Consider the following 15,559-nt stretch of genomic DNA (forward strand, 5'->3'; position numbering starts at 1 on the left):
TATTTGCAAGCAAAATGCAGCATGGGATTACAGGCAGCGCATGCCTTAGTACACCAACTAAGCCAAGCAGATCCGCACTGCTGAAAATCAGTTAAAAAGATCCAATTAAATGTTTCACCATTTAGACAAAATAAATAGCCTGCAGCTATGCTTATTTACTAACGAAAACTTTAGCAGTGCAGCATCATAACATCTGAGTGATTTACACAGATTATTCACACTGGATGAGCGTGAGCGCAGTGTCATGCCTTGTGGGTTGAGCAGGTTTCAGGGGAGAAACGCAGGGTTTGGTAATAATACCGCAGCTTTACATAGGGGCATTTATTTCTGAGGCGCAGTGCGAGAGTGGAGCGTATAGAAAATCCAAGTGAAAATCCTAAATCACAGTGTCTGATCCTCAGGCATAACACTGCAACAGACTTGCAGCAGAAGAGACTCCCAGCTAGAGAGCATAGGATAAGAGTAAAAACCCTTTTTTGCAGCACTGTCAATCTTTTTTATCCATGGCTTGGCATGCAGCATATTCATAATGTAGTTAAAAGTTATGTAACTTAAGATAGCTTCTGAGTCATTATTAAATGAGTAACCTGAAGAATTACAATATTGAAAATAAGTAGCTTTACCCCTCACGTTAATTTGCACAGATCTTCAACACAGTTTAAAAAATCACCCACTTTAATTACCAAAACAAGGTATTTCAAATGACAGTTGTGATTTTTTGCTGCAGCTTCTGAAATGTAGAAGCCGTGGTACACTTTTAATGTTCATGCTTTGCCTGGACCTCCAGGTCAGTTCAATGCAAATTCAGCTTGACTCACTATGGGTCTCCTGAGTTTAACACAGCTCTTCTGCTTGCAGAAATGCATATGCAACATAAATGTATCTTAGCCTTAACAGGGAAGTAAGACTTACTAATTTACAGAATTGGCTGCTGAGGCAACATGATTTCATAGGGTACTTTGCCTTCCCTCTACAACAGAAAGGATGAAGACAATTTCAAATGGGAGGTGTGGTTGGGGCAACCCTAACTGAACTTTTTACACATGCATTCCCCCTGAATAATTAAAAGTATTATAGCCTGTATCAATTAGGAGCAATTATTTATAAAAATGTTCACCTATTGCCGTTTTCATATAGGAAAACGATCACATTTTTAACAAGGGAAATGGGAAATCGCTATGGGATGCCCTACTTAGATTAAATTAGCAAGAAACGTTATCAGACCATATAAAAGATACACCATAATAAGACGTGACCTTGCAGAACCTTGGAGCCAATCTGTGATTTTTTCCCCCTGTAACCCTTCCTAATTATCTGCAAAGTTACAGACCCTTTTGTGGCAGGTTATTTTTCTGTGAATAGTGAGGGGGTTTGGGCTTTTAAATATTTAATTAGTCTTCTGATAAGAGAATTGTTGCACATGCCAACTGCTTCGATTTTCAAACTGTGTTCATCCTAATTATGTTCAGATTTAGATTGGTCATCCCAAACCTCTCACTCTTGTAATTATTTACTCCTTAAAGATCATTCAGTGGAGAAATATTTTTCACCCTTATGGCTCTTCCTTTCCACAAATGGCTTTTCTGGTCCGTTAATTACCCACTCAGAGGATTAGAGTTTGTAATAATGCAAGAGATCCTGCATGTAAGATGAGTTTTACAGGGTGAAAAAGAATAAATTGTTTTTTGTAAACTTGCCTCAGGGAATATCCCCTTTTTGGGTTATAATTTTCATCAACAGAGGCCATGTGCCCACTGCTGCGTATCTACCAATTCCACAGGGCTACGGAGTGACTGATTTCTACGGCTGAACAGAACTCAAAGCAAAATGCTGAGCAAGAGGCAAAAGACAACTTGGTTATTTTATGAGATTTATAAAAGTGCAATCTGTTAGCAAGATGGTACAGTCTTCCTTCTCATAATTTTTAATGCAGATTTCATGGCTTTAAAGTTATACATATTTAACTGATAACTAATAATAAAATTACAACTTTTCTTATTTCATCTGCTGATTTTTTCCAGAAGTGCTGTCCCTTGGTAGGTCTTTAATCAACTCTCTAACAGTGGTGTCATTTCCTATTAAAATGTGTCTGAAAGTCCTCGCTACAAGTACTTTCTTTTCTTCTGAGAGGAACGCCTGTCACAAAAGCACTGTTATTCATTACCCACAGTGATGCCTGGATCTAATTATCATCTGGAAAGTTTGCAGGGCTTCCAGGTATAGGACTTCCCCTGAAAAAGTTATCCTTTTGCTCTAACTTGGAAAGCACAATCCCACTTTCTTCTTTGTGATTCAGAGTTAAAAGGATTAAGTTACTGATTTGAACTGTGCACTTCTGGAACTTCCAGTTTTAACTCCAACAAAGTTTAGGGGGCTGCTTCTGTTTGCTTGTTTTTTATATCTGCAAAAATCCTGTGTATTCTGCAGCTGGTTTTTACCCAAGTCAAGTGGATTCACTGCTGTAAAAAGCACATCAGAAAATTCACTGGCTTGACTCCATCAATGCACAGATAATCTTTAATTGTGTCAAAAATATTCATGATCTAATCCTTTTATCAAACTATCTCCCACTGAAGGAGTCTCATGTGCCTGCACAATTAAAAACCCCATGTTAGCCATACATAATACTGTATTACATTTGATGCAAATCCTTTTCTATTGAAATAAGCACTGGGCTGACAGCAGGAAGTGGCTGATAAGAAAGCAACAAGGCATTGCTGATGGCATTCATGATAACTGAGCACTAACTCATATGTGTTCTGTCCACAGTACATTACCCAAAGTGCTCCTATTTTAAATGCAACTCCAGGAGGTGTTCTTTTGCTGTATCTCTGTCACAAAGGCAGCAAAATTATCTAAGAAAGCTAAATATATGAAGTAAATTATGTTTTTCATACCCACCAGTGATGCTGGCACTAGAATAATATACTGAAGGCAGTATCAGTCCTACTACATCGTAGATGAGAAAACACCTACAGCTTCATGAGTGTAACAGTACAGTTGAGTTCAATGCTGTTAAGAAATTCAGTAAACAGGGAAAGATTATGCATTCAGAGCTGTTATGTTATTGTTACACTTACAACTCAGCCTAAATTAATGTATTAAATAGAGGAAGAAGAGTACAAACTGAGTTATGGTGAAACAACAATTTTACAGTGCTGGAAAAATGTGTATATTAAATCCATTTCAAAACTGCTGGATCATATAGCTATATATCACAAGAAGCAAGGTATCTGAGAAGCAACGAACACTAAGGTTAAAGATCACTGATTACTACTAAGAAAAGAATATAGATGCCATTGCACATACAATGGCAAAATATGTATCTTGCCAGATGAAACGTTATACAGCTCGGTGTCGCTAACACTAGTAAGACTAGACTCCTTCCTCCATAGTGTTCAAATGGTATGACTCTGGTCAGGGCAGCTTGCTCAATGAAATGATTCTGCTACCTAATTTCTTTTATTTTTCTGCTTTGTGTGTTTACGTGTGTGTTAGAAGAAATTGAAATCCGGGGGTTCTGATAGTTACTGTATTATAGGGAAAACATGAAGAAAAATATGTCTTTCAACAGTAAATTTGTACTAAAGATTCTGCACTGCAAGTGTACTACAAAACAGGTTTGACGTGGTGAGAACCCTTCCTCCCCATTGATGTGTCTACAGCAGGCTAAAAATATACTGAATACTGAGTATTTGGTCTATGTAACACTCTTAAGACTGCATTAACTTCATTGCAGTAGCTTGTTTTATAGGCTCAGTTCATCATGACCTATAAAATGTTAGACTGAAGTGCTTTAAATATCTGCTAACACCATGTGCAAGCCTGGGAGTACAAGACACTGTGCTGTGAAGCGGCAAAGACAGTACTCTTCTGAGAAAGCAGCATGCACTCTTATGTCACTGATATAAACAGGGTAAGCATGTTAAATAATGTATGAAACAGGCAGCCAATCTTTATATAAAACAGGAATTCTAGTTGGATTCTTTGATTATTTTTTTTACCAGTAGTACGACACTAGTTTTTAAGACTGCTTCTTAAAAAACATAGAAGTTGACTACCATACTAAATTAAAGAACATACACATAAACTCTTTTCATTCACAGTTATTATATGAAAGAAAAAAAAGAAAAAAAAAAGAAACAAAAGATCTCTTTCATTTGTGGCCTAAGAAAAAAAATTCATTTTTGCTAATTATTGTTCTGCAATATGTAGAAAACAAAATGCAAAGAGGGGAAATGCAATGAGGGAAATTATCTATGTCTTTCAGTAATCATGGACCATTTATTAAGCAATTAGATTGCAATTTTATTGTTAGAGAGAAAAAAAGGAAAGGCTGTAAAATACTGTTATTGCTTGTATCTTTGATCCTTAAACTTCTCCATTTCAGCAACGTCATTGACATCAAAATGCCACGAATATGCCCACCCCTTTTTAGATTGTATACCCTGGGCATAGGCAGAATCTATGGGATTTAATAATATTATTTTTTTTCTCGTTGAATTCAACTGAAAAGCTTAATTCAGCCAGAAAGGTCAGAAGGTTCATTTTATTGTAAGTAGGAGATTATTCTGTGGCAGAAGGAATTTTCCAGTATATGAGATCTACTCATTTCTATACTGGTCTGTAGCTACTTTTAAATTTTTAAACCCACGTTACTCTTCTACTCCTTTCTTCTGAATTAAATAGCTTCACTGTAATAATCTTTAAATTCTATTTCCTTTGTGTTACTAATGAAAACTTTTCACTTTCATCACTACTGCTGACTTTACAACACTAGAAAGTACTCATAATTTACTTACACATATTTAATTCATATTAATCTGTCCTAATTTATGATCTATACCCTGCTCTGCCCGTCTTCATGTTCCTTTTCCATGTCAGTTCTGTTTACTAAGTGATATTCAACAGATTTCCTATAGTGCAATGAACCTTAACAGGCAGCTTTTAATTGCCTTGCATAGGAAACCACATCACTATTAATTCCACAGCAACAGTATAAAATAAAACTATTGCTTCTCAGACTCTAGAGCAATTAGACCTCTCGGCTATTTGGCTAACTCTGCTTCATGATACCCAGTGCAGTTAATTATATTTTTTGATGGTAATAGTCTCTGTCAGTTTCAAGCATAACTCCTCTTTGATGAATATTTAAATTATATTTGAATAAAAAAATAATCTTGGTTACATTTCATATTCAGCAGTCATCACAGCTTAATAAAGGTCTCCTCAGCAAGGGTTGAGATAAATGGCTATATGAACACATGTATAAAGCCCTAAATCAACTTATCAGATAATGTAGCTGTATTGGCTAAGTATTATAGAGGATATATTGGGGTAGGAGGAATTAATAGGCTTCAATTATTACAGTATTATTCTATACGAACTAAATTTGGTGCAGCAATAAGTAAGGAAATCAGAGGGTTTTCATAATAAAGTTCTGAGTGCAACTGAACCAGGAATGTATCTTGGCTAGACTAGAAATCCAAAAACTATACAAAATTCATAGAAATTTGTCCAAGAGAACTCAAAATTCAACTGAAATGTGTTGAAGGTTAAGCAATGTTGTCTCAGTCAAGTTCTTAAAAACATCAGTAAATTACCAAGAGAGGTAACTGCATACCCCAAACATACATGATTAACTATAGGCTATGCGCACCTAGAAGAACCCATTTCAGAAATCAGACAAAAAAATCCCAAGAACATCATAGGCTGAAGCATGTATTTTATATGATATATGATGCTCAAATATACAAGAAACAGTGTATAATACTTAAAATTTTATGTATACATATATATAGTTATTTATATTTATTTTCACACATGAACAACAAGGAAAGACTGATGAATATGTATATACTATCCTGCCAGATAAGATACACACTGACTTAAAAAGGATTTGATGGTAGTTTTGCCAATAATGAAGGAAAAAAACCCAACTTAAATAAAAGATATGAAAACACTAAATAAAATACCAAGCGACACCCTAGTAAAATAATGAATCAAATCTTTTTTAAACTAAATCTAAATTTTATATGTCATTAGTTTGTATCAGTGATCCTTGTGTTGTTTCCTTTGTAGCTTGTCCAATACTGTGACTACAGCAACACACGTGTTACGTGCTTGTGTGTGTGTGTAATATACTCTCTTCTGCAGGAAGCAATAATAGAACATACTGCAAAAAGATGATCGAGTACCACTGACAGCTATTGCACCTTACTTTACTGCTCAGAGTCTCGTAATACAAGGATTTGTATTTAATTTACTAAGTAATGCCATGATGGAACAACGCCATGAATAAAACCCCCTATTTTTAATGAGTAAACTAGACCTACTACTTTCATATTAAGAATTAATGATAGTGAAAATGCAAAATGCCAGATAAGGTTCTTCTCAGTCATGGGTGTTACTGTGTTTTTCTGTAATAAAGCCAAGGACTATGGTATGCTTCATGAATATTCTAGGCTCTCTGATTCTGCCTAGTTGATGAAAACAGGCTACATGCATTTCTGCTTTTTTCTTTACATTTGAGTCGTAACTAAGTCTTGTGACTAACACACAGAAAACAAAACAAAACAGAAAAAAAATCAATTGGGTCATGGCCTGGTATTGTGAAAAGCTTAGTTTAAAAATAAAGAGCATTTTAAGCTTCTGCTACATCAAAACACTCATGGGGGTGACTGCTGTACTAAGACCTATGTCTGTTTCAGATGAGTAGAAGCTTTCATTTTTACAGGATGCTTAAAGAAAGACATCTAATGTTGATAATTTTGTACGGTAAATGTTTTGTGAGGCAGTTGTCAGGAGGCTGACAGAGAAACTGCTGGCACACCAAAGCAAAGGAAGGACCTCGTACATGAGATCAGCATCAGCACCACAGCAATTCCAGTGTGCATAAATTCCGAGAACGCTCAGCCCGTGCCATCATCAACACCAGTATTTCTCTGATACAAAAAGGGCAGATATGCAAACTCTTAATGACCAGAAAGTAGAAAAAAGCCAGGTGTATCTTTTATTCTGAGACACTTTTCACTGCATAATATCTTTAGCAAAAGGAGGCAATCTTTGGCTGCAGAAGGAAAAGCAAAGGAAAAAAGCAAGAATAGCAGCAGGGGTCAGCAGAGCCCTTGACTAAGCCTGGCAGCCCCTCGAAGTGAAGTGCGCCATTACCACAATCACAGTCATTTGTGAGTGGCAGAGGATAAAATCCTGCCCGTGAAAACTGTTTCAAGTCACGTTAGACATGCAAATCCGAAGCATGCTAGAGTTTAAACACTGCATCAACCGTGGGCTCTGTCTGAGGAAGCTATTTTTGAGGCACTAGAATGCTTCTTTATGGAAGTCTTGCAAAGGCTCCAATTCAGCTCTGCAGTGACCCCACAGCAGGGTTTGCCTTCTACCAGCAAGGACACCCCAAACAAACTTTGCTTTTGGCTAGACCTTTTCACTCCGATGAGTGACATTAATCAGTCACAGGAGATTTACCCCCTATCCATCCAAGCCTGGAGTCCAGTGGAAGATTTTCTTTATCCACTCACATTATGGAACAGACCAAACTTGTTTTCTCTTGAAAGGACACTAATACGGCACGACAGTGGTTCCTCGGCAGACCTGACAAGCAGGAACAAGGCAGAGGGCTTGAGAGATGTGTCATCTTCAGAGGAGAACTCATTTTGTTTTCTTTCAAAAATGCCTCACTGTCATTTATATAAGGGATCTTTCAAAATGACATATTTCTTGGACATGTGAATAGGTGGAAAAGAATGAAAGTCTCCATTCTCCCACTCTCCCGTTGGGAAGGATTAAGAAAAAAATAGAATCTCAGGAGAAGGAATGGGTATGCTGCTTCCTTCATTTTCCCTTGATCGCTCTGTGAGGCAGGAGGCACTTTGCTTACATTTTGAAGACCCTCCATTTAAGCACAGCTGTCTTGCAGAGAGATGATGGACGTAACAGGTTAAGAGTATTACCACGTGAGAAATGCTCATGGTAACAAAAAACCAGGCATGAACTCTTCACTGGTGTCATGATGGACACGGTAATTGAAGGTACATGTGTTGCATGTGCTATAGATAGGACAGGATATGTGCAACAGAAAAAAACACTCACTGCTGAAGATTTATTCCTCTTTCAATACTTTTCCTTTTCTGCAGCAATGCTTTAAAAGGGAACGGTATTTAAAAAAAATTAGCTCCCTAAGTTCATCTATTATACCTAACAGATTTTTCTATTTATGCTTACATAATATAATGAGTTTTGCTTTGTTTATGCATATTTAAAAAGCAAACTGATACTGATTAAATATGTTTAGGTAAAGATGTAAAGATAAAGCTACAATTGCAGTATAAATTGTAAATGAAAATTGAATTTCAAGGCCATTTCAGTGCAGGATTGATGTAACCTCCTTTCTGTTGCAGATCAAAAATAAACTGACCAGCTGTAAGATTATACTTTTTAATGTGGATGTTTGCATGGTTGGCAAAGACTGCAGTATCAGACATTTTGAATTGTTCCTCTTTTTTATGATTACAACTATGTTCTCAGTATCAGAACACAGATCAGAAGTTCCAATCTAAAAGTTCAAGGAATTTCAGCCTTTATTAGGAGGGAAATGGTATTTCCTCTCTGAAGTTAACATTACTTTGGCTGTCAACAGTAAATGCTTGAATTTTGTGTCTAAGTAAATGATTCCATAGATTCTGAGTTAATAGGCTGTATTTTCTTTAAATGCAAAATGTTAATTTTCTTTAAACCCCACCAACAGCTCTAACTGTACATTACTCAAGAAATAATGCGTATAGATTGGAATGGACCTGACTTTTTTTTAATATAGGGTTTCTCAAGATTTAGAATTAGGTTATTTAAAATTATTATCTGCCATACTACCCAAGTACTTATTTAAATACACAGGCAAAAATATCCATCTAATTGTACTGTACTGAAAACACAAAGATAGTTATGGTGTCTACTTTTTAAAATAATCAGGAACTTTTCCTGAAGAAAAAGCTTAGGTCTAGGCAAAATGATTCCTACTAAAAAACCCCTATTTTTATTCAGAAGAGAAAGGTCCCACTATGCAAAAATGCATCCTGCCACCTTATTGTTCCACTATAAAATTACATACACAACATGCCTTTGTCTTTGAAATGTATTTTAAGTATGTATTTACAAGTACCTATAAATATGTGTTATTATTTTAAGGTAATAAAACAGAAGTCCAAAGACTACGTGGTATCTATGTAACCCCTGGTGCCCGTCCTAACAAAAATTGCAGTTGCAGAGCAGGGCTTTGAAGTTGGCACTGGAAGCAGAAAGTCCTTATAAACACACAGGTGGTTTGAATATAACTTACACAATCCACCTGCAATCTGCTTACAATGGACGTGGACTTAAGACTAGGTCATAAGTAAATTTTATCATGTTAATTTTCAAACATCTGCTATACCTGTAAAAAGTAGTACTAGTCAGCCTTATCAACTTCAAAGTCTTGTGACAGTTTCTGGCTACAGCCAAACAAACACACTTTATAAGAGAGCAACTACCAGAGCAATGTCCTCAGGCTCCTTTGCATCTTCTGCTTCCTGTTCGTTTAATTTCTTTTTAAACGAAGAGGAAACAGAGGAGATTTGTCCCCGCTAAAGGACAGCGGAGCACCAAGGAGCAGCTATTTTAAGATCTAACTGCCTGAAACATGGGTCCTCTGCCACACACAGCACTCCCTCACCAAATATTCTAGAAATAAGCTTATTTCTATACTCAAGGTAGTATCTATAGGCATGGTAGGATCTCTCAAACTTGACTGTATGCAAATACCAGGGTTAATTATCAGAGAACTGTGAAAGGGGAGACAGATTTTCTAAAGGTCTAGGCTCTTTCTTCAAAGCTTTAATTTTAACCGTGCCAGTCTGAAGTTGACACGGAATCTAAATACATCTGAAAGACTTTATTCTGGAATAATTGGGATGTAATTTCAATCAGAAACTAAAAATTTAATAACTACTTTACAAAGGTAAAAGCAAAGCAATGAAGTCAGGCTTCCTAGGAAAACTATAAGTTAAAAATCTGTTGAGAACTGCAGGAAAGAAGGAAAAGGGAGGGAGAAAAGACTAAGCAGCAGCTTGTTCTGAGAAAGCAAAGATGATGCACAAGTGGACACGCGAAGTTTGTATGCTAGTATCTCAGATTCTCTGGAAGGGGAGCAGGGCATTGGATTACACGACTTTGTGTTAAACTGGAAACCTCATCTTATTTTTCAGTCTTCAGATTTCACAGTATTGATCTCATTAAGCTGGTGTTTTCACATTGAAACTGCAGCAAATGTAGTTGCTGTGCAAAAGCTGTGGAGTAATGTCACAAATGAATGATGAGTATTTAATAATTGCTGTGGAACTACATTTAAATGTAGGTGTAAACTGAACTGAGTGGTCCAACGCAGTGGTAAAAACACTGCTGGCCGAAGTGACAAAAACATATCATCAGTCTTTAAACACTGTAAGATTTTAAGTAGCAACGTAGAAACTACTGCTGCTTATTGCAGAAGGTACATTAGAAAAGTTTCCCCTGTGATCAAATGTTCTAACAGATAATTTTTCTGGTCAGTTTAGGGAGAAAAAAAAAAAAAAAGAAAAGAAAACCCAGTGAATCTGATAGTCCTTCAGGTGAGATTTTTCTATGGAATTGCTGCCATCAAAATACAGCTGATGTGATACTTTTAGATAGCAGATCAAGGACATGTGCTGAGTACCAAACAACAGTTTGCCTTAGACGACAAAAAATTATGATCACCAATGCAGTTATAAATAAATGAGATACAAGAACTTTTCATAAGAAATTTGCAGTGTTCTTCTATGCTTGCAATACAGCACAAATTGAGCAATTTTGAGAAAAGATTAAACAAGGCAAGAGACAGCTTTTCTACTTAATGACAGGATCTGAGAGAGCGAGCTACAAAAGCAAACTTCCAAATTACTATAAATGCCAGACAAAAATAGAAAGCAAAGTGTCAAATGATCTTTGCCATTTGTTCATGACAAAAAAAAAAGGAACAAAAATGAGAAACTCTCTCAGCATAGACATACTGAACCAATGTCACACATGTGATCACAAATGCATTTTAATCTGTTGAAAAAGGGTAGGAGTGGAAGACTGGGGAAGTTAAAAAATACTCTCTCCTATCACAAACTTACAGTTGATTAATTGAAAGGGGAGGACTGAAATTTCAGCTTTCCAGTAACAGTTCGATGTCACTTTAAGCAAGATTGTGCCTCTATATTTGTCTCTGACTACCTTAATCTGTATATTTGCAGTGAACATAAGGAGGACTTTGATCAAAACACAACATGCATTTTACACAACAAGGAAGTCTACAGAGAGGCACTACATTTACAAAAGCAATTGAAGGTGGTTTCAAAGGGAGTTGACAGATTAGAGGATGATGACACTGCTGCTGCAGTCTCAATGGAAATCTGGCTTGATCTAATTAACAACAACGAACTAGAACCACAGAAAGATAATTCAAACATGATTTAAAGAAGTTATATTGTCTTTTTACTAGTGTAGCAATGGAGCCTTTCCCTTACTGATCACAGAATAAGTCACAGGTTGAACACAGAACACGAATAAATGGCCCAATACCCTTAATTTCCCTCCAGCATTTGAAACTGAAGCCTGAGATTTAGCGCAAATATTTGACTACCATAGAGAACATCCATATATTCACAGGAAAATGATAAAAAGTTTAAAGTCACACTCATGACAACTTGAGTGAATTGGGAAATCAATATGGAAGATTATTTTTCAGACGTGACTATATGTTACTGAGCGCTACCACAGTCAAACCGAACACAGTAAACGGAGCACAACTTGCAGGACAGCTTGCGTGTTTCACTTGACACTTCTGTGCACATGCACCAGGAAACTCCCAGGTTATTCCCATCCCCTTTCTGCTCAGATTCCTCACCCTAGGAAAAATGCACTGGGAAGAATACTTCCCACCAATCCTGAACTTACTCAGGCTTGTAGTGTAAGCCAGCAGCAATGCCCATGACTGATTTGTGCTGGCTTTTCCACAGCTGTCAGTATAGGTGACTGGTGACTGCTGCCCGTGTGCGGCCTGGAGCACAGTAATTCCTGTGAATCTTCATTCCGATGCACCTTTTGTACTAAAACCACTTGTGTTGGCATTTAGGGACATTGTTTAGTGGTGGACTTGGCAATGTTAGGTTAATGGTTGGACTCGATGATCTTAAAAGATCTTTTCCAACATAAACAGTTCTATGATTCTATTATTGGCTCTTCTGACTGATTGTCTGCTCTGAATGACAGTCACTGTCACTAAGGCATAATGTAACTTGTGCTTATATGCATATATGCTTCTGTACACATACATAATGACATATAATCACCCTAGCACTTAATAATTCTGGCATTTTCCACTGGATGCATTTTACAGGTGGGAACTACGGCAGTGATTTACTGCATTCATAGGAAATGTTTAACTCTGCCAGGGAATGTAGAAGTTTTCCCTCTTCAGTTCTCAAAACAACATATATTTACCTTTGTGTCATAATTTTGTAGGCGTCTGGAAGGAAACATTCTGTGTTCTCCATCTGGAAAGGGTCAGCATCACAAATCTTGTCATCTGTCCGTCCATAGTTAGCACTTTCTATCATAATAACATCGCTTCCTGGACACCGGAGATCAATGGAGTAGCCTTCGCAGGAGAGCTCCCTCCGAACCAAACCAAACGGTAGTGCTGCTCGACTGAAACCTAAAAAAAAAAAAAAAAGGGAAAAAAATAGAACTGAGCCTAAAGGATATATTGCATTGAACTTTTCTTTTTCTGTCACATAGGCACTAACTCTCACCAGTGTGCTAAGGGAAGTACACCTTTAAACACTGTGACCTGGTACCATGTTAAGTGAGGCATCTTTCTTGAAACTGTCACATCCCTACACTGCTGCTGCTGTGTCCTTACTCTGGGAAAGGAGGAAATTCTTCACTTCTTCTAACCCTGGCCAGGGCAGACAGCAATACCTGTCTGCATGCCTAAACTGCATGTTCGTCTTTCCTCTCTTTTCTCTCTACTTCTTTCTCCCCTCTTTGGGCACAGCCAGACAGGCTGTCTCTGAAAGCGGGAAGCAGCAGAGCACGCAGGATTTGCAAATGCAGGAGTGACTTTAAAAAAACCAAGAAAACCTAAAACCAACAACAACCCCAACAAAAAACCCAAAGCCACAGTTCCAACTTCATTAGTTTTTCTTAATTTGTATCTTACTTTCTCCAGGGAGAGTCTGTTTCTTTTGCATAGCTATTTTATGTCCCCAGCACGGACATGTTTGTGCCACTAGATCTAATACACATGCTGTAACTTAACCTAGTCAAACTTCAGTGTTCCTTACTGTGCTTTTTACATAAATTAAACCACAGATAGGTAAGATTTTGAACAAATATATAAATGATCAGTACCGCAAACTGCAGATGTGTACTATATTAAATCTCCCTGTCCCTCCCAAAAATGATAGATGTGTTTCATGGAATTCTTATTTTTAACATGTTTTTCTGCATGAGAGAATTCCTAAAAATAGGTACCTTCTCTAATGAAGCTGTATGAAATACTTTAGAAAGAAAACAATGGTTTGGATATTCATCCCAATGTTTTGACTTTTACAGACACTTCTTTATGCAAAAAATACATAGCATTAGAACAACGTATCTGTATACCACACTTTCTTGTACACAGCTACTGGTGGATTATTATTAAATAGATTATTTCTGTTTCTCACAAAATGTGTGCATTACTGCCTTTTGGAAGACAAATTGGGTAACGTGGTAGTGTTAAATACCTATTTCTTTAAACAGTGAATCCCTTCTAAATTTTCAGCAGAAATACCTATGTTTCCTATTTTAACAAAAAATCATCCTAATACAGCAGCACAAGGTCATTAATATTTCAGTGCAGGCTGCTGAAGACAAGTTGTGACACCAAACAGCTAGTAAGTATGGGACGTTGGAGTTCTACAGTCTTTTGAAGGCAAAGAAAATAAACTTTTCTTAAAAAGTATGATGCATTAGAAAAGGCAAGGAAGCAAGCATCTAAAAAGATCAAGAACAACCTGAGATAACTAACCCCTTGATAGTAAACTTTCACACGAACCAGAGGCTGTCACTTTTTCTATTGAATTAATGATGTGTGGATTAAAACGCCTACCGTACAAAGACGATTATCTGTTAGAACTGCAAAGAAGAGCTGTTGGAAAAGATCACGCCAGTGTCGGGATGTGGCTCCCTGCCAGCCAGAGCCCGTCTTCCCGTCTGCCTCTCCGCTACCTGCACGGCCCTGCCTTCCCCTTTGCACCAGCACCAGCTTTTGTCCAACTTGTGTAGTAAACTAATGCAAGGGGCTGGTCTGACTCTAACCTCCCGCTGCTGCAGAAGAACCGATGAGGTCTCTGAGGACCAGCTCCTTGGCCAGGCAGGAATCCACCCCAGCACAAGGGGAAGGTGAAGACCAGAGCGCAGTAACCGGGTCTGCCTTTACTTTTCATGGAACATGTACTACTTACATTTCACGGAACCATATCCTCCATGAAACCAGTACCGTCACTCTGCCAATATGTTTCAGTATTTGTTAATAAGGGAAGAAGCCATATCACTGTGGAAAGCACCACAGAGTTCCATCTCAAAATCACTCCTGGCTGTCGGTTTGGCTGCACGTGCCGTGTGCAGTCGCAAACACTGTTATTAGAGGCTTGCTGAAGTATCATGAGCAGAAAGCTGGAAAGAGCTAAAACACGAATCCACCACATTAACACCCTACATGTTCCTCCCATGCAGCAAATTAATACAATGAAGACAGAAGCTGCTCACGGCTCAGTGAGGGCGTGAAATGGGCACAGAGAGGGGTACGCACAAAAGCCCCCCCCCACGCATGCATGTAGCAGCTCCTTTCATTAATTACCATCACGACAGGCGTGGTGGGACCAAATATAATGCTGCTAGTGACTGTCATTCCTACATCCTACCACTCCCGTCAAATTTAATGCCGTCCACATAAAGCTCACCCCTCCATCGGGCGGCAATGGTGCCTGTATCTCCTGCACTCCACAGGGCTTCCTCCGGCATCGGCAGGACCTGGCCGGGGGAGTCCCCATGCCCTCCCAGACTGCTGGGTTTGGGGCAGCAAGCGGGGGGAACAGCAGCCTTGGTTGTCCAAAGGGGAGTTTTGCAGAAGGCAGGCGGGGAGGGGCAGGGTGGGTAGGATGCAGCTACCGAGGTGTCGGTGGCTACGCATGCAGTGCGGCTGCAGCAGCAGGTCAGACATATGTATCGTTACGGGGCTGGGGCTGACAGACCCACACTGAGCTACCTGTGACAAGCACAAAACCCTTACTGCAGATCCTGCAGCACGGCCTCCATGTCTGCTAGGAAATACCCTGAATTCAAATACAAGACCTCCGCAGTTCGTTACAGAGATCCGCTGCCTGTAAACCTTATTTCATCATCTATGGCAAGTGCTAAAAGTACTAGAAATGTGGTTTATCCTGCAATTTTCCTCCCT

General features: G+C 38.3%; 1 protein-coding gene across 22 annotated transcripts in view; it reads right to left on the reverse strand.

The window, feature by feature from the left end:
- Positions 1 to 15,559, reverse strand: part of ADGRL2 (adhesion G protein-coupled receptor L2) — a 179,620-nt gene that overhangs the window by 59,001 nt on the left and 105,060 nt on the right. For all 22 annotated transcript variants that reach the window (XM_040610963.1, XM_040610964.1, XM_040610965.1 and 19 more), the window contains exon 3: positions 12,556 to 12,769. In XM_040610963.1, coding sequence (XP_040466897.1) covers positions 12,556 to 12,769 — 214 coding nt within the window. The remainder of the gene's footprint in view (positions 1 to 12,555; positions 12,770 to 15,559) is intronic.

This window comes from Falco naumanni, chromosome 11, assembly GCF_017639655.2.
Source record: "Falco naumanni isolate bFalNau1 chromosome 11, bFalNau1.pat, whole genome shotgun sequence".
Lineage (NCBI taxonomy): Eukaryota > Metazoa > Chordata > Aves > Falconiformes > Falconidae > Falco > Falco naumanni.